We start from the raw sequence: 27,069 nt of genomic DNA on the forward strand, positions 1-27,069 counted from the left end.
ACACATTGAGACAATAAAGGAAAAGAGGGTACTGTTATTAAAATAGACTATTATTTAAATGGAGAGAAACTCCTAAAAGGAGCAGCCTCTAGAGGGATCAGGGTGCTCTCTTCAGGAAACATAAAAGTTAGGATACAGTGCAGCAAGTAATCAAGAAGTCAAATAGAATTTTGGCCTTTAAGCTACAGGATTGAAGTTTAAAAACAGGGAAGCTCTGTCACAACTGTACAGAGTATTAGTAAGATTGCATCTGGAGTACTGTGTGCAGTTCTGGTCTTCATTTTTAAGACAGGGTGCACTGACATTGTGAAAAAGTGAGGATGCAAATACTGGAGATCAGAGTCAAAAAATGTGGCACTGGAAAAGTACAGCAGGTCAGACAACATCCAAGGAGCAGGGAAGTCAATGTTTCATGCATAAGCCCTTTATCAGGAATGGCATTGGAGGGTGTTCAAATGAGATTCACTGGGCTGATTCCTGGGGTACAGCAGTTGACTTATCGAAAAACAGCTAAGCAAGTTAGGTCTTCGTTCAAACAGGAAATTCAGGGATGATTATATTGAAACAGGCAAGATTCTGAGCAAGCCTGAGGTAGATGTTGAAAAGATGTTTCCATTAGCAAGAAAGTAATGAACTGGGAACATGGTCTCAGAATAAGGGAACACACATTTAAAACTGAGATGTTTTTTTCTAGTGATAACACTGATGAAAAATATTCATTTAGCACTTCCCCTAACTCTTTGGACTCCATTTACAACTTCCCACCAGTATCCTCGATTGGCCCTAATCTTACTCTAGACAATCTTTTATTCTGAGGTTAAAAACAATGACTGCAGATGCTGGAAACCAGATTCTGGATTAGTGGTGCTGGAAGAGCACAGCAGTTCAGGCAGTATCCAAAGTGCAGCGAAATCGACGTTTCGGCCAAAAGCCCTTCATCAGGAATTCTGATGAAGGGCTTTTGCCCGAAACGTCAATTTCGCTGCACTTTGGATGCTGTCTGAACTGCTGTGCTCTTCCAGCATCACTAATCCAGACTCTTTTATTCCGGATATATCGATAGAAAGCCTTAGGATTTTCATTGATCCTAGCTGCCAATGATTTCTCAATTCCCCTCCTAGCTCTTCTTAGCTCTCTCTTTAGATCTTTCCTGGTTAACTTGTAATTCTCGAGCGCTGTAACTGAGCCTTCACATTTCACCCTAACACAAGCTTTCTTCCTCCTCTTGACAAGAGATTCAACTTCTTTAGTAAACCATAGGTCCCACACTCGACAACTTCCTCCCTGCCTGACAGTACATACTTATCAAGGACCCAAAAGCTTCACATTTCAGTTGTGGCCATCCCCTGCAGTTTCCTTCCCCATCCTATGCATCCTAAATCCTGCTGAATCGCCACCATAATTGCCTTTCCCCCAGCTAAAACTCTTGCCTGTGGCACATATCTACCCTTTTCCATCGATAAGTAAACATAACCACATTATGGTCATGCTCACCAAAGTGCACAGCTACCTACAAATCTAATACCTGGCCTCATCCCTTGGTTCATTCTCCAGTAACAAATCTAATGTGGCTTCATCCCTTTCTGGCCTGTCTACATAACGTGTCAGGAAACCATCCTGCATATATTGGACAAAAACTGACCCATCTAAAGTACTCGAAGTATAGTATTCCCAGTCAATATCTGGAAAGTTAAGACCCCATAACAACTACCCAGTCATTCTTGCTCCTGTTGGGAATTATCTTTGCTATCCTTTCCTCTACATCTCTGGAACTATATGGAAGCCTATAGAAAACTCCCAACAATGTAACCTTTCCTTTCCTGTTTCTAACCTCAGCGCATACTACCTCACTAGATGAGTCCTCAAACGTCATTCCTGCATAAGTAATACTATCCTCGACTAACACTGCCACATCAGCCCCTCTTTTACCATCTTCCCTGTTCTTACTGAAATATCTAAATCCCAGAATCTGCAACAACCATTCGTTTCTCTGCTCTACCCATGTCTCTGAAATGGCCACAACATTGAAATCCCAGGTGCCAAACCATGCTGCAAGTTCCCCCACCCATTTCGGATGCTCCTGGTGTTGAAGTAGACACACTTCAAACCAACTTCTTGCTTGCCGGTGCCCGCTTGCAACCTCAAAATTCTATTTTGGACCTCAATACTCTCAACTTCCTGTATATCCGAAATACAATTCTGGTTCCCATCCCCTGCTGAATTAGTTTAAACCCAACCGAAGAGCATGAGCAAATTTCCTCTCCAGGTTACTAGTACCCTCTGGTCCAGGTGAAGACATTTCTGTTTGTAGAGGTCCCACCTACCCCAGAAAGAACCCCAATTATCCAGGAATCCAAAACCTTCCCTCTTGTCGCCACATGTTCAACTCCTCTCTCTTCCTATTCCTCGCCACGCTAGCACGTGGCATGGCAACAAACCAGAGATAACAACTCTATTTGTTCTAGCTCCCTGAATTTCACAAGCTATTGCACAAAATACAGAAGCATGGGATTGAGGGTGATTTCGCAGTTTGGACCAGAAATTGGTTAGCTGAAAGAAGACAGAGGGTGGTATTTGATGGGAAATGTTCATCCTGGAATTTAGCTAATAGTGGTGTACTATTATCTGTACTAGTGGATCTGTTTTGGGGCCACTGCTGTTTGTCATTTTTATAAATGACCTAGATGAGCGTGTAGAAGGATGGGTTAGTAAACTTGCGGATGACTGAGTTGTGATTAGTGCCAAAGGATGTTGTAGGTTACAGAGGGACATAGATAAGCTGCAGAGCTGGGCTGACAGGTGGCAAATGGAGTTTAATGCAGAAAAGTGCGAGGTGATTCACTTTGGAAAGAGCAACAGGAACAAAGAGTAGTAGGCTAATGGTTAAGATTCTTGGTAGTGTAGATGACCAGAGAGATCTTGGTGTCCACTTACATAAATCTCAGAAAGTTGTCACCCAGATTGATAGGGTTATTAAGGAGGCATACGGTGTGTTAGCTTTTATTGGTAGAGGGATTGAGTTTCGGAACCACGAGGTTATGCTGCAGCTGTACAATACTCTGGTGCGACCGCACTTGGAGTATTGCATAAGTTCTGGTCACCACATTATAGGAAGGATTCGAAAGCTTTGGAAAGGGTTCAGAGAAGAATTACTAGGATGTTGCCTGGTATGAACAGAAGGTCTTATGAGGAAAAGCTGAGGGACTTGAGGCTGTTTTCATTAGAGAGAAGAAGGTTGAGAGGTGACTTAATTGAGATATATAAGATAACCAGAGGGTCAGATAGGATGGATAGTGAAAGCCTTTTTCCTCGAATGGTGATGGCTAGCACGAGGGCACATAGCTTTAATTTGAGGGGTGATAGATGTCAGAGGTAATTTCTTTACTCAGAGAGTAGAAGCGTGGAACGCACTGCCTGCAACAGTAGTAGACTCTTCAACTTTAAGGGCACTTAAATGGTCATTGGATAGACATATGGCCGAGAATGGAATAGTCTAGGTTGGATGGGCTTCGGATTGATTTCATAGGTCGGCTCAACATCGAGAGCCGAAGGACCTGTAGTGTGCTGTAATGTTCTATGTTCTATGTGAAGAAATTTCTTGTCTGAGGGTAGTGAATGTCTGGAATTCTCGACATTACAGTGTTATGGAGGTTAGATCACCAGAAGTATTTAAAGGAAGTAGACAGATATTTTAAATTTGAGGAGTTGACGTCTGCAGCAGATCAGCCATGATCTTACAGAATAATCAGCAGGTTAGAGGGGCTAAATGTTTTATTCTTGTTCAATTTCTTATGTTTAGATTAGACTTACAGTGTGGAAACAGGCCCTTCGGCCCAACAAGTCCACACCGACCCGCCGAAGCGCAACCCACCCATACCCCTACATTTACCCCTTACCTAACACTACGGGCAATTTAGCATGGCCAATTCACCTGACCCGCACATCTTTGGACTGTGGGAGGAAACCGGAGCACCCGGAGGAAACCCACGCAGACACGGGGTGAACGTGCAAACTCCACACAGTCAGTCGCCTGAGTCGGGAATTGAACCCGGGTCTACAGGCGCTGTGAGGCAGCAGTGCTAACCGCTGTGCCACCGTGCCGCCCACTTGTGCCACCGTGCCGCCCACCCTGTTCTTATGTCAGGGTGGTCAGCTGTGTCAAGGCCACAGATAGGTCAAGGAGGATGAGGAAATATAGCTTACTGCAGTCACAGTCACATAAGACTTCATTTGTGACTGCTGTAGGGATGGAAATCCAGAAGATCTGAATAACACGAAGTTGTTACAAGTCTATCCAATTTGGGAGGCAAGAACAGGTTCAAGAACTTTGGAGAGGAAATAGTTTGCAAGGGCATCCAGAACACAAGAGCAAATAAAAATATCTAACAACAGCAAAAGCATCATTGTCCTTCTTGCCTTGCAAATTATTGATAGAAAACATGGGACAATGGTAATCTCAATAGACTACCAACCCAGATGTCAAGGTTAAAGTTCCAGGTCACAAGTTCAAATCTCACCATAGTAGCTGATTGAATTTAACCAAAATCAATAAGTCTTTAATATGGACCTAGTTTTAGTAATGATGATCACAAAACCATTGTTGATTGTCATAAAAACTCATCTGACAACTAATGTCCTTTACAGAAAGAAAGCTGTCATCCTTGTCTGGTCTGACCTCCATATAATCTCCTTCAGACCAACAGCAATGTCAAACAGTTTTAAATGTTTCCTGAAATAGCCTTGCAAGCTACTCAGCTGTATCAAAAAGGAATCAAACCAGACAGACAGCACTGCATTTACCGAGAAGTGATAAAAAACCCAGTGTTGTCAACTTTGCAAAGTCCTCCTAAGGTCTACAGTGCTGTGCCAAATAGAAAGCAGTCCCATACGCAAGTCAAGAAACTGCCCAACACAGTCTTATGTAATGTGTCCCAAACACCACCATAATCATCCCTGGGTATGTTCTGTCCTACCAACAGGACACACCCAGCAGAGGTGGAAGGACAGTAATGTACAGTCAGAAGGAGGTTGCCTGGGAGTCATCAATATTGGATCTGGGCTATCAGGTCAAAGATGGGCAAACATCCTTCCTTTGGATTACCATGTTCCATACAGATCTTCAGCAGACGCTGAGGGAACCACAAGAGGTAAAACATAACAGACATCGTCTTCAGAAATATGCCTACCATTGATGCAAACAACAAGGCCTAGACTTCCTCGGTTTCAATTCACCCATTCAGAGTTTTAATTGAAAGATTTAGTATTCTAAACCCCTTCTTTAGGAGCAATTGTTTCTCACCTAGCTACAGTCAAGACTTACGCAGAACTCCCCAGACAAAAAAAAAAGTTTCTTCAAGCTATGGGTGTTTCTCCTAAACCAAAAAACAATTATGGAATCTTCTAAGTGCTATCTAATGCACATTACTGTTTATTTTATACTTTCTAAAATTTTCCCAATGTAAATAAATCTCCATTCGTCTTCAAGAACTGTCTCTTATTTTTTTTAAAAGAAATCACCACAGTCATAGAGATACTTACCGGTTACTCATTAAACCTATTTACACACACAAAACCCACATGCGACTAGTTCATATGCTAAAAATGCAAAATAAGTAACATTAAAGTGTATAGAAATCACCCCTTTTTGATCTATTTTGTTATCAATGTAGACCACAACATCTGGCTGTCTGCTCACCCCCAGAAGAATGTCCTACAGCCACTCTGTAACATCTCTGAGCATTGTCCAAGATGGCAAACTAACCTGGAGATTTGCTGATAGTCACAAGTAGTGTTATTTTATTACATGTCTTTTCTCTTAACTAAACAGTCCCCTAAAGTATCAAATATACAGATATATACATGTGAATTTAAAGGGTGTAAATAAGGTAAAGAGCAGGTGGTCTAGAGTGGACATGAAAAATATCTTTTTTTCACCCAGAGGGTGGTAGAAATTTGGAACTCACTGCTAGTAGAGGCAGAAACCCTCATGTTAAATAAGTACGTGTGATGCCAAGGTCAAATGCTGGAAAATGGGATGAGAAAAGTTAGGTGGTTTCTTTTGACCGGCACAGACCCATTTTGATGCTGTAGATCTTTGACTTTAAAACCAACTTCTCCAAAACTTACTTACTTTAAGCAACTGAGAAGTGAATACCACACACTTTCTGCAATTTCTAAAAATCAAATGGTTCTACCTTTGCAACACAGCAGTGCAAACGTCAATTTTTCAGTTTATATTCCCAAAATAATAATGTATATGTCCTTACAACATGATATTAAGAAACAGCTGAACTTACTGGATTTTGCAAAGACAATGAGTCCTGACGCGTTCTGAATTGTACTCCAGAACTAGTCACACTCCTTGCCAAATCATTCCAAGAAATTTACAACAATGCGGAAAATTACCCAGGTCTGGCATATGCACAAATACTTGGACATGTTAAACCTGACTGATTACTGCCCACGGTGTCACAGTGGGTGGGCAGCACGGTGGCACAGTGGTTAGCACTGCTGCCTCACAGCGCCAGAGACCTGGGTTCAATTCCCGCCTCAGGTGACTGATTGTGTGTAGTTTGCACATTTTCCCCGTGTCTGCGTGGGTTTCCTTCGGGTGCTCTGGTTTCCTCCCACAGTCCAAAAAAAATGTGCAGGTTAGGTGAATCAGCCATGCTAAATTGCCCGTAGTGTTAGGTGCTGGGGTAAATATAAGGGAATTGGTTTGGATGTGTGCGCTTCGGAGGGTCGGTGTGGACTGGTTGGGCTGAAGGGCCCGTTTCCACACTGTAAGTAATCTAATCAATCTACCCTCAATCATAAGTAAAGTGACGGCAGTTGTGACTGATTGTACTATTAGGCAACACTGCTCAGCAATAACCTCAGGCGACTGACTGTGTAGAGTTTGCACATTCTCCCCGTGTCTGCGTGGGTTTCCTCCGGGTGCTCCAGTTTCCTCCCACAGTCACAAAGATGTGCAGGTTAGGTGAATCAGCCATGCTAAATTGCCCGTAGTGTTAGGTGAAGGGCTAAGTGTAGGGGTATGGGTGGGTTGCACTTCAGCGGGTCGGTGTGGACTTGTTGGGCTGAAGGGCCTGTTTCCACACTGTAGGTAATCTAATCTAATCTAAAAAAAACCTGCACACTGATGCTCAGTTTGGGCTCTGTTAGGGCCACCCAGTTTCTGACCTCATTATAGCCTTGGTGCAAACATCAACAAAAGCGATAAACTCAAAAAAGGAAGTAAGGCCAACTGCCGTTGACATCAAGGCTGTATTTGATCAAATGCAACATAAAGGAGCCCAAGGAAAACTAGAGTCAATGGAAATCAGGAGGATACGCTTCCCTGGTCAGTAATAATTAGCACAAAGAAAGATGGTTGTGTTTGCTGGAGGTCAGTCATCTCAGCTCCAGGACATTGCTATAGGAGTTCCTCAGGACAGTGTCTTAGGCCCAACCATCTACAGCTGCTTCATCAATGACCTTCCCTCCATAATAAGGTCAGAAGTGGGATGTTCACCAATGTTTGCTGAATGTTCAGCACCATTCATGATTTATTAGGTACTGAAGCAATTCATGTCCAAAAGCAGTAAGACATGGATAATAACAAGGTTTGGACTGACAAGTGGAAATTAACATTCATGCCACACAATTTCCAGACAAGCAAGCGAGACTCCAACCACTGCACCTTGACATTTAATGGCATCAGAATTGCTGAAGCCCCACTCTCTGGGGGTTGGGTACCAGACATTGAATGGGACTAGCCATGTAAAGGCCAACAACAGGTACAGACGGAGAATTCTGCAGCGAGAAGAATTTTCCAAACCAATGAGATCTATTACTTAGAAGGGCAAGGGCAGCAGACACATAGGAACACCAATACCTGAAAATTCCCCTCCAAAACACACACCATCCTGACCTGTAAATGCATTGCCATTCCTTTAGTGTTGCTCCCTGACAGCACTGTGGGCCTACATACGTCACACAGATTGGAACAGTTCAAAACAGCAGCTCATCACAATCTCCTAAAGTGCAATTAGCAACAGAAAAAAATGCTGGCTAACCAGTTTTGTCCACATCCTAAATGAACAAAAACAGAATAGGAAGTAAGCAACTAATAGGGCTGAGTACCCAAGCAAGGAGATATGAAAGGAGGCATAGAGAAGCCCTGGGAAACGTAGAGAAAAAGAAAAAGGGAGCAACAAACAGTGAATAAAATGATACTGAACTAACATATGTGCATATCTAAAAGAGCAACCAAATATGAATGGACACAGGAAAACACAAATTAGAAAGCAAAATTAAGACAAACATGGCCCGATAGCACGGAGGACGTGAGAACCATGGAGTCAGCTCGAGAGATGGGAGTGGCAGAAGAAACACATACAACCATACAACCAGGGGATCACAATCCCAGTGTGACTGCACGGACAGGATGCAGCACTCTCAGAGTGACTACATAAATAAGGAGTCAAGCTCCAGAGTGACAAGAGCAACAGGGAGCAATACTGAGAAAGGAGGTTCTTTGCTCTAAGCCCAATGATGAGCTGGCTGTTACTCTGACTGCGAGGCCCAGGTCACACAATAAGTAGTATCTTGTATCTAACTGTCTGGAAAGAATGTGACTATCTATCACTATTGATGCAGATGCTTGCAGCACTGCTGGAACACCTGGATCTCTTTAAATAGCTGCATTGGCTTAAATTCTGCAGTTTTAAACTTCCCACATTCCCAGCGATGCAAAATCTTTCAGGAGTGGTATTATTACTCCAGACCAGACCTGTAATTGCAAGGTCTTGCTGGAATGAAACTACAGTGGCTTTATAACAGTCCCATTAACTGCTACCTTGGATCCAGCAGCTTCACTCATTCAGCATTCCTGTCTAACTACAATGGAAGTAATAGAGGTTTAAGGCTGTATCTGGGATTGAGAAGGAGTCCCGAACATAAATTTTTGAAAAATTGACTTTTCTCATTCTCAAGAGCAAATTAAGGAAAACTCCATTGAAAATGGGGATGAAAATGAAATCCTTTTATGACCATGGGATTGACATTTACACCCAGAAAGCTACAAACTATGCTCCAAACATCTGTCATTGAAATACTTACTAACACTATATTAGGGAGCCTCAGCATTTAATTACTTTCAATTTTCCAACACAGCTCATCAGGTTCATTTCTCATAGAGTGTAACAGAAAGATGCAATACGCACCTGTGTATAAATGACCCTGAAAGCATCAATGATTCCAGCATACCTGTGCTCGCCCTTCACCTGGAAGGCCAGACGGGCTCGAATCATGTCAAGTGGATAAGTACATATCACTGCAGTCATCCCTGTAAGATAACACTCCTTATTGTCTGTTGTTCTCTCAAAGAACATGAAAGCAATAAAAACCTAAACTAAGGCTTACATGGTCAGTAGTAAAACAAACTTGGTGTTAACGTTTGGTCATCATTTGACCAGTTTAATAAGGAATCTTGTCATGATCAAAGATGGCTTTGTGTGACGTTTTATAGCATTCTCAGTAATTAATAACTGCCTGATGCAGTTTCACTTAGATAAATGTGAGGTGTTGCATTTTGGTAAGGCAAATCAGTGCAGGATTTGTACAGTTAATGATAGGGCTCTCAGTGCTTTTGCTGAACAGAGACCTTGAGGTGCAGTGCATAATTCCTTGAAAGTGGAGTTGGAGATAGACAGGGTGGTGAAGGCAGCAATTGTAATGCTTTCATTGATCAAAACATTGAGTATGGGGGTTGGGAAGTCATGTTGCGACTGCCTAAGACATTGATGAGGATACTTTTGGAATACTGCGTACGATTCAGGTCGCCCTTCTATAGGAAAGATGTTGTTAAACTTGAGAGAGTGCAGAAAAGATTTACAAGGATGCTGTTAAAACTGGAATGTTGAATAGGCTGGGACTCTTTTCCCTGGAGCATCACAGATTGAGGAGTGCCCTTATAGAGGTTTATAAAATCTTGAGGGACATGGATAAGTCTGAGGAGTCATGGTGCTGCACAATGTGCCATCATCAGAAAACATCCCCACTTCTGACTTTATGATGGAGGGAACATCATTTATGAAGCAGTTAAAAATGGTTGGTTCAGGCTTGTATAACAGCTTTGAGATTCTTATTCCCTGTGTGAATGTTGTAGGGAGGATGAGCAACAATAGTAGACTCGCCAACTTTAAGGGTATTTAAGTGGTCATTGGACAAACATATGAACGAGATTGGAATAGTATAGGCTAGATGGGCTTCAGATTGGTTCCACAGGTCGGCGCATGCGATTGAGGGTGATTTAGCAGCTTGGATCAGAAATTGGCGAGCTGAAAGAAGACACCGGGTGGTGGTTGAAGGGAAATATTCATCCTGGAGTTCAGTTATGACTGGTGTACTGCATGGATCTGTTTGGATCCACTACTGTTTGTCATTTTTATAAATTACTTGGATGAAGGCATAGAAGGATCAGTTAGTACATTTGTGGATGACGCTAAGGTCAGTGGAGTTGTGGACAGAGTTGTTGCAGGTTACAGAGGGACATAGATAAGCTACAGAGCTGGGCTGACAGGTGGCAAATGGAGTTTAATGCGGAAAATTGTAAAGTGATACACTTTGAAAGGAGTAGCTGGAATGCAGAATACTTAGTTAATGGTAAGATTCTTGGTAGTGTAGATGAGCTAAGGGATCTCGGTGTCCAGATTCCTGAACATTGCCACCCAGGGTTGTTAAGAAGGCATACAGTGTGTTGGCTCTTATTGGCAGAGGGATTGAGTTTCAGAATCATGAGGTCATGCTGCAGTTGTACAAATTTCTGGGGTGGCTGCACTTGGAACACTGCATACAGTTCTGGTCACCGCATTATAGAAAGGATGTAGAAGCTTTGGAAAAAGGTTCAGAGGGGATTTACAACGAGGTTGCCTCATATGAAGGGATGGCTTTACGAGGAAGGGCTGAGGGACTTCAGGCTGTTTTCGTTAGAGAGAAGAAGGTTGAGAGGTGACCTAATTAAGAATATAAGATAATCAGAGGTTAGATAGGGTGGACAGTGAGAGTCTTTTTCCACAGATGGCGATGGCTAGCACGAGGGGACATAGTTTTAAATTGAGGGGTGATAGATATAGGATAGATGGAGGTAGTTTCTTTACTGAGGGAGTAGTAGGGGCATGGAACACCCTTCCTGCAACAGTAATAGACTCACTAAGTTTAAAGGCATTTCAATGGTCATTGGATAGGCATATGGATGAGAATGGAATAATGTAGGATAGATAGACTTCAGATCGATTTCACATGTCGATGCAACATTGAGGGCCGAAGGGCCTGTACTGCACTATAATGTTCCATGTTCTAGGGGAGGAATCAGAAGCCGTAAGTAAAGTTACCAGAACAAGTAATAGGCTAGAGAGTATGGGAAGTGTCAGAAATCTAACTTCAGGCTCAACAGATAGTGGTAAAACCACAAGAAGGAGGGAGTCAACGCATCGCTGAGTGTGCTGTACTTAAATGCGTGCAGTATACAAAACAAGACAAATGAGCTTATAATGTGGATTGAAATTGGCAGGTATGATGTTGTGGGTATCACAGAGTCATGGCTACAAGGAAATCAGTGCTGGAGACGAAAATACTGCAGATGCTGGATTCCAAGGTAGACAAGCAGGAGGCTAGAAGAACACAGTAAGCCAGGCAGCATTAGGAGGTGAAGAAGTCAACATTTTGGCTGTAACCCTTCTTCAAGACTGAGGATGGATTTAAGGGGAGCTGCAGATAAAGGGGGTGGGGGCAGGGTGCTGAGGTGGGGATAGGCGAACACAGGTAGAGGGTACAACCTGGTTGGTCAATGAGAGGAACGAATCCGGTTGGTGCTGGAAGGAAGGATCAATGAGAGGAAGGAAAGGGAGGGGCAGGGGGAGGGCCTGGGAAGTGAGTCAGGTGATGGGAAGCAAGATTATTTGAAATTGGAGAACTCAATGTTGAGTCCTTAGATTACTTACAGTGCGGAAACAGGCTCTTCGACCCAACAAGTCCACACCGACCCTCCGAAGAGCAACCAACAGACCCATTCCCCTACATTTACCCCTTCACCTAACACTACGGGCAATTTAGCATGGCCAATTCACCTAACCTGCACATTTCTGGACTGTTGGAGGAAACCAGAGCACCCGGAGGAAACCCACACAGGCACGGGGAGAATGTGCAAACTCCACACAGACAGTTGCCTGAGGCAGGAATTGAACCCAGGTCTCTGGCACTGTGAGGCGACAGTGCTAACCACTGTGCCACCCACATTTCCTCTGGGTTGCCGAGGCAGAAGATGAGGTATTCTTCCTCCAAATTGCAGTCAGATTTGTTGTGACAATGGAGGAGGCCAAGGATGGTCACGTCGGAAAGGGAACGAGAAGGGGAATTAAAATGGACGGTGATAGGGATATCAGGACTGGTAACCAAATATCTAGAAGTGTGCGTCAGGCAGATGAGCAGAGAGGATTGGGTTGTCTTGTTAGTAAGAATTAAAATTAAATTGAAAGCAAGAATTGATACAGAGTCAGAAGGTGTACAATCTATGTGGGTAAAATTCAGGAAACCCAAAGGGAAAAAAAACATGATGGAAGTTGTGTACAGGCCTCTTAGCAGTAGTCAGGAATCTGGAGACAGAAAAACCATGTAAGAAAGACATTACTACAAGATGGAGGACGGGAAAAATATTTGGCTGTAACAGCTGCTCCTTTTTTGAGGTGTTTTAGGTGTTGGAGGTGATTTCCTCAAATTCCAGTAGCAGCAATTACTGTTTTATATGCTGTTGCATTGTTTTAGAAATTTGTAGAAAAAGAAGTCAAAACAACAGCATCTTTTAAAAGGGAGAAAATAGACAAAGGCAGCACATGGTGAGGTCAGTGCAGGACAGAGAAAAAAAGAAACCCACACTGCTGACTGTTGAACCTGTGCAGTTAATGTCTTTGCTGTTTGAATTCATGTATTGCTGGATATCAGAGTGCGTCTGGAAAAATTAACAAACACTGAAATTGACTATTAATCTTGGAGGAACCTTTTTGAGAGAGGTCACAGCACAGAAAGAGATAAGTTAATATTTTTAAGTGTAGTCTTACAGCAAGTCTATAGTAGTGAGTAGATTGGATTTTTTTTTATTATATGTTTCACTGAGGTATGTCTCTTGATTAAACTTAAAAATATAAGCCAGAAGTATGAAGTTAGCATGGAGCAGTGCTAAAGGAATAAGACAGTACTATTTTCTAGTTCTGTAGACTGGAAGTAACAAAAATGACCTTTATTAGAGTGATATGCTCTTTTTGTCGGATGTGGGAGATCAGGGAGAGTTTATGTGTTACTGAGGATTATATCTGTAATAAACGTTGTTGGTTGCAACACCTATCAGATCGAATGGATCGGTTGGAGAGACAGCTAGAGGCAATGACGGGGATGTGATGGATGAGTGTTATAGGAAGAGAGAAAAGTTGCAGATACAGTCTCATAGATGGGTTAATTCCAGGAATGTTAAGAGGGGTATGTAGGTAATGCAGGAGTTTTCTGTGGCTAGACCCATTTCAAACAAGTATGCTGTTTTGGAAAATGTAGAGGGTGATGGATTTTCAGGAAAATGTAGTAAGAACAGCCAAGTTTCTGGTATTGAGACTGGTCTAATGCAATGAGGGGTACATAGAGTTCCAAGAGATCAACTGTGTTAGGGGACTCTCTAGTCCAAGGCACAGATGGACGTTTCTGTGGCCAGCAGCGAAAAATCGAATGGTATGTTGCCTCCCTGATGCCAGGATCAAGGACGTCTCAGAGAGGGTGCAGGATGTTCTCAAGGAGGAGAGGGGCGAGCAGGAGGTCATTGTACACATTGGAACCAATGACAGAGGAAGGCAAAAGGATGAGATTCTGAAGGGAGTACATACAGAGTTAGGCAGAAATTTAAAAAGGAGATCCTCGATAGTAGTAATATCTGGATTAATCCCGGTGCTGCGAGCTAGTGAGGGCAGGAATAGGAGGATAGAGCAGATGAATGCATGGCTGAGGAGCTGGCGTATGGCAGAAGGATTCACATTTTTGGATCATTGGAATCTCTTCTCGGGTAGAAGTGACTTGTACAAGAAGGACGGATTGCAAAGGGACTAATAAATTGGAAATGGACCAATATACTGGCAGGGAGATTTGCTAGAGCTGCCCAGGAGGATTTAAACTATTACATTGGGGGAGTGCGACCCAGGGAGATAGCAAGGAAAGAGATCAATCTGAGACTGGTACAGTCGAGAAAAGAGAGTCAAACAGTCAGGGCAGGTGGGGACAAAGCAGAGAACAAGGTAGGTCTGATAAATTAAACTTCATTTATTTCAATGCAAGAGGCCTAACATGGAAGGCAGATGAACTCAAGCATTGGTTAGGAACATGGGACTGGGATATCAGAGCAATTACAGAAACATGGCTCAGGGATGGCTAGGACTGGCAGCTTAATGTTCCAGGATACAAGTGCTATAGGAAGGATAGAAAGGGAGGCAAGAGAGGAGGGAGAGTAGCATTTTTGATAAGGGATAGCATTACAGCTGTACTGAGGGAGGATATTCCTGGAAATACATCCAGAGAAATTATTTAGGTGGAACTGGGAAATAAGAAAGGGGTGATCACATTATTAGAATTGTATTCTATACACCCTAATAGACAGAAAGAAATTGAGAAACAGATTTGTAAGGAGATCTCAGATATCTGTAAGAATAATAGAGTGGTTATGGTAGGGGATTTTAACTTTCCGAATATAGACTCGGACTGCCATAGAGTTAAGGGTTTAGATGGAGAAGAATTTGTTAAGTTTGTACAAGAAAATTTTCTGATTCAATATGTGGATGTACCTACTCTAGAAGGTGCAAAACTTGACCTACTCTTGGGAAGTAAGGCAGGGCAGGCGACTGCGGTGTCAGTGAGGGAGCACTTTGGGGCCAGCGACCATAATTCCATTAGTTTTAAAATAGTGTTGGAAAAGGATAGACCAGTTGAAGTTCTAAATTGGAGAAAGGCCAATTTTGACAGTATTAGGAATCATTTATATAATTGATTTGGATGTGAGCATAAGAGGTGTAGTTTGTAAGTTTCCAGATGACACCCAAATTGGAAGTGTAGTGGACAGCGAAGAAGGTTACCTCAGATTACAACAGGATCTTGATCAGATGGGCCAATGGGCTGAGAAGTGGCAAATGGGAGTTTATTTTTGACGAATGCCAGGGGCTGCATTTTGGGAAAGCAAATCCGAGCAGGACTAATACACTTAATGGGAAGGTGCTGGGGAGTGTTGCTGAACAAAGTGACCTTGGAGTGCAGGTTCATAGCTCCTTGAAAGTGGAGTTGCAGGTCAATAGGATAGTGAAGAAGGTGTTTGGTATTGGTCAGAGTATTGAGTACAGGAATTGTGAGGTCATATTGCAGCTGGATGACAAGGGAAATTGTAAGCTCAGTCAAAACAATAAAGAAAGCATAGGATTGGTCCATGCAGATGCCGAAGCCTTTGAGGAATATAGAGAAATTAGGAAGGAACTTAAATGCAGAATTAGAAAAGGGAGAAAGCAAAGGAGAATATTTCTACATAATAAGTGGCAATGACCTGGAATTCATGATGTACAAGTTTGATGGAAGCAGAAACAAGGAATGATTTCAAAAAGAGACTGGGTACTTTGAGGGAAATAATGGGCTCAGTGGTTAGCACTGTTGCTTCACAGCACCAGAGATTCCATTTGGGTTCAATTCTCAATCTCAGGCTAAGAATATGGAGTTTGCACATTCGCCCCATGTCTGCAGGGGCTTCCTCTAAGTGCTCTGGTTTCCTCCCACAGTCTAAAGATGTGCAGGTTAAGTGGACTGGCCATGCTAAATTGCCCACAGTGTCCAGGGATGTGCGGGCCAGGTGGACTTGCAGTGGGAAATGCAGATTTACAAGGATAAAGTAGTGGGGTGTGTCTGGGATGAATGCTCTTTGGAGGGTCTGTGTGGACCTGATGGGCTGAATGGCTTGCTTCCACACTGTAGGGATTCTATAATCAGGACTAGAGTGGGTAGGAGGACTGATTGACTGCTGGGTGACAGCTTGGAGTAGATGAACCAAATGGCCTCTTCTATGCCATAACTGATCCAAAAACTTCATTAAAAGCACTGTTAACTTTTTTTAAGCAATTTCAGAGATTTTCTTCACATTGATTCCAGCTACATTGGAAGATTACCAAGAATTCATAAGGAAACAAATTACCTGCCATGGATCCAGCCATTAATCGGTGGATGTGCCCAGAGATACCAAGTTTGGCTATCAAGAGCTGAGAAAAATCAAAATGACATTCATTTGTTCACAATTCTAAACATACAAATATCATTCCCAACTATTACCACAATGCACATTAGTGCATTGATGAATTACTTAAGACACCTCACAAATCCCAGTAACTTCACTGTGATATAATCCCACACACACTCATGTGTTACTATGATCAACAATTGTTCTAAATTCTCCAGAATGCAGCCCCAGTCATACTCCCTTCATTCAAAAATCCCTTCACAGTCTGGTGGAGCTTCATTGTCCCCGCCAAGACAAATATAGGTATTTTCGCAGCAACCTGTTCAGAGAAATGGTATTACACACCTTTGCAGCAGTTGGACCTCCAAGCTCAGATGTAGAGATATGACCAGTGCACTATAAGAGCCATCACCTAAAGCAGCTATATCCTCCCCTAGGTACTTACACCAACACCACATCCATCATAGGGAAGACTACTAATATATTATCTAGCTATCACCATTGTTAACAGCTAACCCAAGAATGCAACTTCTTTAAAAAAAAGGTTTTGTGATTTATACATGAAAGAAATGAATCTATCAGTATTCTAACAGATGAAAGACTAAACAGACGATCAATTTTTCAATGCATAATTTCAGTTACATCACACTGTAAATTGTGTGTGTTAGAATTGAGCCCTCCACTACCACCTGATGAAGGAGTGTTGCTCCGAAAGCAGTGTGCTTCCAATTAAACCTGTTGGACTATAACCTGATGTTGTGTGATTTTTAAACTTTGTACACCCTAGTCCAACACCGGCATCTCCAAATCGTAACTATTTTTGTGTCAGCCATTTGATGCGGTTATCCAACCATACTCTCTCCCATAAGTAAAACCGAAAGAATGGAGATGTTGTAAATCAGAAACAAAAACACAAATTGCTGGAGAAGCTCAGCAGATCTGGCAGCATCTGTGAAGATAAATCAGAGTTAACATTTTGGATCCAATGATCCTTCCTCAGAACTAGGTTCACAACATTTACTCTGATTTCTCCTCACAGACGCTGCCAGACCCACTCAGCAATTTCTGTTTTTGATACCCTCTTCCCACCTCTCTGTTGCTCATCATTTTCTTTCTCCTCAAGGTGCTCATCCAAATCTCTTCTGGGGAGTCAATAGAATCCAAAAGTGCTTTACAAACACAAATAATCAAAAGATAGTCAACGGAAAGATTATGTTGGTTAGGGAGCAAATAGGAGGCGTGGGTATGGCTGAGTGTGAGGTGATTCATTTTGGTAGATGGGATAGGGAGAGGCAATATCAAATTAATGGCAGAGTTCAAAACAGGAATAGGGAACATGTACAGAATTATGACAGGTTTGGCCAATTAGAAGAAAAGCTGGTGGAAACTAAGGGACACAATTTTAAGGTTTTGAGCAACAACATAGAATTATTGAAGACTGCCTCATACAGCAGGTAACAAAATCAGAAACCAATGATTTAAGAGAAAATTGGAGGAGTATTGAGTACAAAAGGGAAATAAACTTGTAAGGTCAGGAAGAAAGTAATGGACTGAAATACTCAATAGAGGGCTGAAATAATAATATGACAGGAGTTTCTGTGCTATCGTGATCCTATGATCTTTTGCCATTCTAAATTCTCATAATTATTGGTCACCGCTCAATAGACATGGGGGCAGCAGTAAATTAATCCCCAAAAGTCAAGATGCCTGGGAAAATTCATTCATGGGGATGACCAGACAAAAGTCACTGCCATTGCAGAATGAACAGAATCAGCTGGGAGCTGCTCTTCCAATCTCAGGCTGGCTCTCTTTCATGCCTGCTGCTGATTGGCCAACTGACATTTGTCAATAGCAAACATGAGCAAGGTACAGCCTGTGATTGAAGGAGCAATGAACATATAAGACAGAAATGAAACTAAGTAAGCCAGAGGTGAAGAAGCCTTTCACTGTGTTTGAGGGTGACAAATGGGCAGAAAGCCCTTAGCCACTGGGCAACAGGGGTAGGAAGTAAGAGGCTTCAAGGGACTGAAGAGAGGGATTATGCAGGAGGAAGTACAGCGAGAAAAAGAAAACTTACAAGTGGAGGGGAAGGGGTGGGAGAAGTCTGCGACTAGAGTGATGGGTCGAGTTGCAAAAATAACAAGGGCAAGGCTGTGAATGGGCAGGAGGGCTGCAGTGGGGTGAAGGAGGATGCTATGAGGGGTCAGTGAAGAAAGGAGGTTGAAAATGCAGGCAGATAAGAGTGCAAGGCTACTGCCTGAGTAAAAAGGAAGGCATGGGGCAAGTAGGTGAGGCTGGAAGGGTGAGAAGGTGAGGCAGGAAGGGAGAAGAGTTTTAAACTTATCAACAAAGGAATACTCAGCTAACTAAGAAACAAGCAAAAATAAAATTTGAAATCAATTCTGGCAAATGTATTTGGATTGTCTCATTTAAATGCCCATACGTTCAGGTCACTATATGGGAATGAATGTAATGGATGCTATTGCAATGAAAACTGTCAATTAAGTCAGAGTTTGAGATCTGAGATGATATAAAAAGGGTAGAACTGTAGTAGCTAGTTATATATTCCAGCTTTGTGCACATGCAATGGAAACGCATTAGTTGTGACATCAGTCTGTAGAAGTGCTTTTAGGATGATAGCTTTGTGTGTGTCAGTTACTTTGACATAAAAAAAACTTTCGCTGCCAACTTATGCCTGTTGTCTTATGCCGATTTTAATATGGCAATGTCTAGCAAATCAATAATTTTCTTGTGCATCGGTACTTCATGTCTAATACAGAATTCATATTGAGAATATCGATGAATTCTTCTCTCTCTGCTTCGGTGCAGATAAAGCCACAAATATAAAAGGTACTGCTACTCAGCAACCGCATGATGAAATGCATTTGTTAATAAGAATGAGAAAAGGAGACTTGAGTACTAAAACGTAGCCCCCGAAATTTAAAAAGCAGCCCTCGAGAAAATCTCAAAAAGAAGTTTCCTGATGTAGACCCACCATTCTCTCCTAATGGGTCAACTTCCTCATCCCATGAACCTATCTCATGAATCTTTAGTGAACTCAAGGCAAGTAGGTCCTTCTTAAGGTAACACGTTTTAAGCCACACACTCTGTTCCAGGTATGATCTCACTAAAACTCTCCATAATTGCAAGAAGAATTTTTCATTTACAAACACTATAATAAAGACTAACACTAACGTTTTCATATTTGCTGTCTAATCAGTATTCAACCCTGAATACTGACAAAGAAGGGAATTTCCCTGGAGACTGCAGCCAAAGCCAAGTCCAAGTCCACAGCACAATGGGTGGCTCAGCTATACATGGACGGAAGAGAAATGTTAAGACAGCAATATTAATGGGGGCTGAAGAGAGGGCTCTGGATTTATTTTTTAGATTAGACTTACAGTGTGGAAACAGGCCCTTCGGCCCAACAAGTCCACACCGACCCGCCGAAGCGCAACCCACCCATACCCCTACATTTACCCCTTACCTAACACTACGGGCAATTTTAGCTTGGCCAATTCACCTGACCCGCACATCTTTGGACTGTGGGAGGAAACCGGAGCACCCGGAGGAAACCCACGCAGACACGGGGAGAACGTGCAAACTCCACACAGTCAGTCGCCTGAGTCGGGAATTGAACCCGGGTCTACAGGCGCTGTGAGGCAGCAGTGCTAACCACTGTGCCACCGTGCCGCCCACATATGTGACATTAGAATAAGTTCTGTGGAAACTCAGAATCCTGACAGGGTGGAGGCTGGCCAATCAGCCCATCGAGTCCACACTGGCCCTCCGAAAAGCACTGTGAGGCAGCAAAGCTAACGACTGAGGCATCCCAAAGGAGAGGCTGGATAAGCTGGGGCTTTTTTTCGTTGAAGCGTAGGAAGCTGAGGAGTGACTTGATAGGGGTTTTAAATTATGACAGGCATAGATAAGGTGAGTTGCCGGTAGGGCAGTCCAAAGACTAGAAGGCACAGGTTTAAGGGGAGAAAGGAAAGATTTAAAAGGGACCTGAGGGACAACTTTTTCACACAGACAGTGGTGCATATATGGAATGAGTTGCCAGAAAAAGTGGTAGAGGTGGGCACAATTGCAACATATAAAAGGCATTTGGACAGGTACATGAATTGGAAAGGTTTAGAGGGATATGGGGCAAATGCAGGCAAACAAGACGAGTTCAGTTTAGGAAATTTGGTCAACATGATGAGTTAGGTCAAAGGACCTGTTTCCAAGCTGTTAGAATCTATGACTGACTCTAATAAAGGAGACTAAGGGTCACTGGACTTGAAATGTTAATTTTGATTCTCTCCCCCCAGATGCTACCGGACCTGCTGAGTTTGTCCAGCACTTTCTGTTTGTGAATCAAGGGAAATTGTTAAGGAAAGGCCATATCTGAGCAAACTGAATGACTTAACCATGACTTTATATGGCTTAACCAGTTCTGTTCGTGGTCAAATAGAGCTGGGAATGTGGGGGGCTGTGAGGTTATAGTTTGTGATTCAATACAATTCTGCTGATGGCCCGTAGCACCTTATGAATGGTCAGTTTTAAGTTGACAGATCTATTTGAAGTTTATCTCATTTAGCACAGTGCCACACACAGACCAGGCAATGTTATCTGATTAGATTTCTCAAAAGTGTGGACACAGATTCAATGAGCTAAATCACCTTAAACCTATGCCCTCTAGTTTTGGACTCCCCTATCCTTAGGAAAAAACCTTGTCGATTTGTCATGCCCCTCATGATTTTATTCACCCCTAAGGTCACCCCGCGGCTGCCTATGCTCCAGGGAAAACAGCCCAGTCCATTCAGCCTCTCCCTATGGCTCAAACCCTCTAACCCTAGCAACATTCTTGTAAATCGTTTCACAACATTCTTCCTACAGCAGAGAGACCAGTACCGCATGCAGTATTCCAATAGTGGCCTAACCAATGTCTTGTAAAGCCTCAATATAACGTCCCAACTCCCATACTCAATGCACTGACTAATAAAGGTAAACATATGTGTTTAAATCCTAATGAAGGGCTGATGCCCGAAACGTTGACTCTCTTGCTCTTTGAATGCCGCCTGACCTGCTGTACTTTTCCACAGCCACACTTTTTGACTCTTGACTCTCCAGCATTTGCAGTCCTCGCTTTATCCTAGTGTATAAGTCCTGCCCTGACTTGCCTTTCCAAAATACAGCACCTCAAATTTATCAAAATTAAACTCCATCTACCACACCTTGGCCCATTGGCCTATCTGATCAAGATCCCATTGTACTCCAAGGTAACCTTCTTCACTGTCCACTACACCTCCAAACTTGCTAACCATACCTCCTATGTTCACATCCATATCGTTTATATAAATGATGAAAAGTAGTGGATCCAGCACCGATCCTTGTGGCGCACAGATGGTCACAGGCCTCCAGTCCGAAAAGCAACCCTCCACCAATACCCTCTATGAAAACACAAGCTGGAAGTTCTTCTCCAATGCACCGCCTGTCCTAATTTGGAATTATATCTTCTTTCTTGCAGAATGGCTGGGTCAAAAACCTTCAATTCCTTCCCTGACAGCAATGTGGATGCACTTACACCATAAGGAAAGCAGTAGTTCAAAAAGGAAGCTCCACCCCTCTCAATAGTAATTAGGAATAGACCATAAATGTTGGCCCAGCCAGTGAAGCCTGCATTTCATGAATGAATAAAAAATACTGCTCTGGTGCTCCAGAATATTAGGCATAATAGGGTTTACTGCTGCACCACACTATTTCCCATTCATTCAGATCAGCAAGTCATAAAATAGAAATGACTGTTACAACTTGTACTTGTGTATTAATTCGATATTTTAATAATGCTGTTATCATGAATTCTATTTATTCAACTAACTTTACCTTTCTGTATCGGTCAAACGCAGTGAACTGAATAGCACCGTAAGGAAAGATCCTGACCATCATTGCTCCGTTACCTTTATACAGGCCAAGGAAGCCTTCTTTCTTTGGGACAGCACGTAGAGTAGAAAACACTCCTGTAAGAAAGATCTCAGTCACAAACTGAACTCCAAACAATAAACTTTTAATTACAAAATTGATTCAGATTACAAGCATTTCTTAAACTGGATAATTTATTAGCATATGTGCAATATCATCACTAATGGAAGATTGTATTCAAAAATGTGAGAAATTTACAATAACAGTTTGCATCACAAATGTAAAGACAGAAATTTAGGCAGGTGAATACACAAATAGCCTTAAAATGCATGAATTTTTGTGTTTCCTGGTCTAAATAGCTCCTGTCCTTTAACTCTGCTTCACCCGCTAACTGCACTGGTTTCAATATCCTTTGAGCAGTGACATCAATATATGCCAGTGAATTATTTAGAAAATATACCTCTATATGAACATTCTGACAAACTTGGCTTAAGGTTTTTTTTCACCCACATTACTTTAATAACTTGGACCCACTGGTTAAAATCTATCAATGTCAAAGTAGGAATTAGTCATTCCAGCACCTGATTTTCAAGCAGAAAATATGGACAGAGAGGAAGAAAATGAACTGATTTCTTTTGAGCTGCAGCCTGTAACACATACGTGATATAATATCAAAAGTTTATAAGGGCCCTACAATGTGCTAATACATCCCAACACCTCTTGGACAGCAGCAGCCAGTGAGCAAACCAGTAGTGGGGAATTCAACCACATTTTATTTGGAACCAGTGCACCCCACAGTAATGACATTACAGCATTTTGGAAGCACCCACACCAAACAGACTACAGCAGCTCAGAAGGCAGGTCATCCACCACCTTCTCAAGGGCAACAAGGGACAGGCAATAAAAACTGGCCCAGCCAGCAACATCCATATGCTCTGAATGAATAAAACACAAACTAGACCCTGTTCCAGTTCACCTATTCCCTACCACATGCTTGGCCATTGTACGGCAATTGGTTCTCTAACCATGCTGGAAAATTAACCCTGTGTCCTACAAGGTAATAGGTGATCACCTCGCTTCAACACAGCAGAATAAACCCAGCCACACACCCAGCCCCAATAAAATCAGCCCATTCACTGGTAAATACTATTATGCAGGGAAACCATGCCTTCCAATGAGGAAAGTACATCCCTTCCTGCAGGATGAAAAGTATCCATCTCCCAGGAAGCTTCTCCACCTACAGCATAATCAATGCCCACTGCAAAATGCTTTAATGACCTCAGCACACTTCAATGGGGGAGAAAGAGAGTTGGGCGAAAAAGGTGCCATGGATCTTGGCTGGGGTTCAGGAGGGAGTTACAATAATTCAAGTCAGAGGGAGCAATTGGAGTCATGGGAAATGATCACACTCAAGAGTCAGTGACAGACCTCAGTTTCAGTAGGAGTGACAAGGTTCAGATCAAGTGACTGTGATCGGGTTTGGGTCTGGTAGGAATGACAGGGTCACTAACTCAATGGCTCCAGGCCAAACAATACCTTGGCATATAAAAATGGAGGTTTTCAAATCCCTTTTTGGCTTCATCTCTTCCCTTTGTCTGTAACCTTCTCTGCCCCCATAACCCTCTGTGTACTCCTCTAATTCTGGCCTCTGGTGCCTGACCTATTTTAAGTGCTCTACTTTTGTTGACTGTGCTTTCAGCTGCATTAGCCCCAAGTTCTGGATTCCCCTTCTTAAATCTCTTCACCTCTCTATCGCTGCTTAAAAGCTACAGTATTGCAGAAGTTTTTGACTATCTGTCCTATCTTTTTATTTAGCTTAGTATCTAAGTTCACTTTATAACACTCCCATCAAGTACCTTGGTGCATGACAGTTTTATTTAAATACAAGTTGCTATTGATAAACTGACCCTGGAGTCCATTCAGTGACTAACATTCCTTTTGTTTTACATTCAATATATGTCCTGTATTTTCAATATATTTAGTGACAACATTCTTTATATTTCTCATATCGTCACTGGAATCTATCATTGGGTGACATTCCCTATACAGGAGACCATTCACTAAGTGAAATCCTTTTCTCACATCCCACAACCCTGCCTAACGGCAAATGTGTGTGTCCATGTCCAAGGTGTATTTTACTAATCTTTTGTAATAATATTTGCAATGTAATCAGACATTCTTCTGTCAGAACCACTTAGCCTCCTTCCTTTTAAACTACTCTGCCCTCCCTAAAGAGCATTGTGATGAATATTTTAAATTTTCATTCTCGTCCATTTTGTGCTGAATCTTGTGTTGCTTTCAAATCTCAATCTTCTCAAATAGCAGAAGCAGTGTTTAATATCTAGTATAAAGGGACCTGTTTACAGAGCAGCTACCCAAAGTTTGCAGCCCATGGTCAAAACATTGAATGCCCCCATGATGCCTCACTGCTGGGAAGGAGATGGGAAATCGTTTTTTATTGGCCCTAATACATTAGTTCAAAGAACCTTAGAATCCCTACAGTGTGAAAACAGACCATTTGGCCCAACATGTCCACACCAACCATACCCAGACCCATTCCCCTACCCTATAACCCTACATTTCCCATGACCTAACTTATGCATCCCTGAACACTATGGGTGATTTAGCATGGCCAATTCACCTAACCTGCACATCTTTGGACTGTGGGAGGAAACCAACACAGACATGGATAGAATGTGCAAACTCCACACACAGTTGCCCAAAGATGAAATTGAACCTGAGTCTCTGCCGCTGTGAGGCAACAGTACTAACGACTGAGCCATGTTCAAAATGTTCTTGATGGTTTTTCGAATGACTTTCAATGATGCCTTTAGTGATCTCGGATTAGACTGCTCAAGCCTTGAAAAAGAAATGAAACACTTCCCTAAATATTGTAACCAGGGTCCAACAATCAGCACAGGACCTATCTTGCATTTTAAGAAGGCTTCCACCAGAACCATGCAGCAATGTCATTTATTCATTTATAACATCTCCAAAAAATGATGAGATGGATCTTGGCCATCAATGGGACAGTCCAGGAGCTCCCTTACATTTTTCAGCTCCTCCTATTCTACACTGTCAAAAGGCATGTCTATCCCAAAGCAGTTTTTGGAAGCCATACATCTCAACCCCAGACAGGAGCCCCCAACCAACCCCGGTTGCTCGTCAAGACCTTCCCTGCATCATAAAGATCAGAATATGTGCAGGCATTGGGGATTAGTTTAGAATGACATCATGGACAGGACAGACATGGTGGGCCAAATGGCTTGTTCTGTGCTGCACTGTTCTATGTTCCAGATGAACAGCTGAGGAAGCCTGCAAATCATCCATTCATTTGTAATCTCTCAGACTCTAAACCTGTCTGTGTCCTACATTCAGGCTTGAGTTGATAAATTGGAAGTATACCCCACATTTGAAAGGCAATTACCATCTCAAATAAGTGAGATTCTAAGAACTTCCCCATGACCTTCCATGCCATACTATCACCTAACTACCTAAAACCACCATCCTGGTAGGGTTGGACAGTGGTCACCACTGACCAGAAACTGAGGCGGACCAGTCATATAAATTGCAATGAGATACAATGCATACACCAGGGATGAGATTTCTTTTAAAGGATGGATGCATTATCACACAAAGCAGCGTAGATACTGATGAATGATCAGAAAATTCTCAAACTTAGGATGAACTGCAATGACATGCGTATACTTTCAAGCTAGTTCAATTGAGTGAAGTTGCAAAACTACTGAGAGGTGAAATTCTCAAGTCTGAATCTAACAGCCATCTGACCTGGCCATGAGGCTGTTGTTCCAATTACTGTATTGTAAAGGGGAACAGGATATGAACCAGAGAAAAGTATTAGTAATGGTACGGGGAGGGGAAATATGTGTGTGTTCAAGGGTTTGGGGGCTGGGTCTAGAAATATTGAGTACAGTTTGGTTGCCAAATTTAAATGAGGATGTAAGTGTGTTGGAATGAACAGATTGTCTTAGGAGGATAAGTTGGACAGACTAGGCTAGCTTCCACTGAGAACAGTAGTAGGTGACTTCATTAAAGTGTACAAGATCCTGAATGGACTTGACAAGCTGGACATGAAAAGGATGAGGGGGCATGGATAGGATAAATAGACAAAGTCTTTTTTCCTGGGGTGTGGGAGGCCAGAACTAGAGGGCATAGGTTTAGGGTGAGAGGGGAAAGAAAATAAAAGAGACCTAAGGGGCAACTTTTTCACGCAGTGGGTGGTAGGTGTATGGAATGAGCTGCCAGAGGAAGCGGAGGCAACTAGTACAATTTCAACATTTAAAAGACATCTAGATGGGTATATGAATAGAAAGGGTTTGGAGGAATATGAGCCGGGTGCTGGCAGGTGGGACATCTGGTCGGCATGGATGGGTCGGACCAAAAGGTCTATTTCCGTGCTGCACATCTCTACGACTCTATGACTCTTGTGGGTAAATCCAGTGGTGGGGGCACTGTTTTAAAACTAGAATTCATCTTTTAGGAGAGAAGGGGAAAATGTTCTCCCTAAGAGGGTTGGGCAACAATAGGATACTGCCTAAGAGGATGGTGGAGATGGATCACAAAATAATGAATAATAAAGAGGTGGACAGACTCTTGTTAGGCAAGGAAATTAAGGATTGTTGAGGGAAAATGGAAATGTGGAGCTCAAAACACAAATATATCAGCGAGATCTTACTGAATGCCTGAACAGGCATGCGGCACCAAATGATCCAAATCTGTCCCCTATTTGTATGTTTGTAGGTAAGCAAAAACGTGAAGTTGAGGTTATATCAGCCATGATCCTTTTAAATACTGCAGTAGGCTTGTAAGATCAAATATTAAATTCCTGCTAACTTGCTTATTTGTTTGACCTTACTGAATGC

The 27,069-nt window shown here is 42.5% G+C and overlaps 1 protein-coding gene across 3 annotated transcripts in view; it reads right to left on the reverse strand.

Annotated features, from left to right (window-relative positions):
* Nucleotides 1-27,069, reverse strand: part of slc25a16 (solute carrier family 25 member 16) — a 62,941-nt gene that overhangs the window by 10,585 nt on the left and 25,287 nt on the right. For all 3 annotated transcript variants that reach the window (XM_060842299.1, XM_060842300.1, XM_060842298.1), the window contains 3 exons: nt 22,151-22,284; nt 16,241-16,304; nt 9,207-9,328 (listed from right to left, as the gene is read on the reverse strand). In XM_060842299.1, the coding sequence (XP_060698282.1) occupies nt 9,207-9,328; nt 16,241-16,304; nt 22,151-22,284 (320 nt within the window). The remainder of the gene's footprint in view (nt 1-9,206; nt 9,329-16,240; nt 16,305-22,150; nt 22,285-27,069) is intronic.

This window comes from Hemiscyllium ocellatum, chromosome 22 (assembly GCF_020745735.1).
Source record: "Hemiscyllium ocellatum isolate sHemOce1 chromosome 22, sHemOce1.pat.X.cur, whole genome shotgun sequence".
NCBI lineage: Eukaryota > Metazoa > Chordata > Chondrichthyes > Orectolobiformes > Hemiscylliidae > Hemiscyllium > Hemiscyllium ocellatum.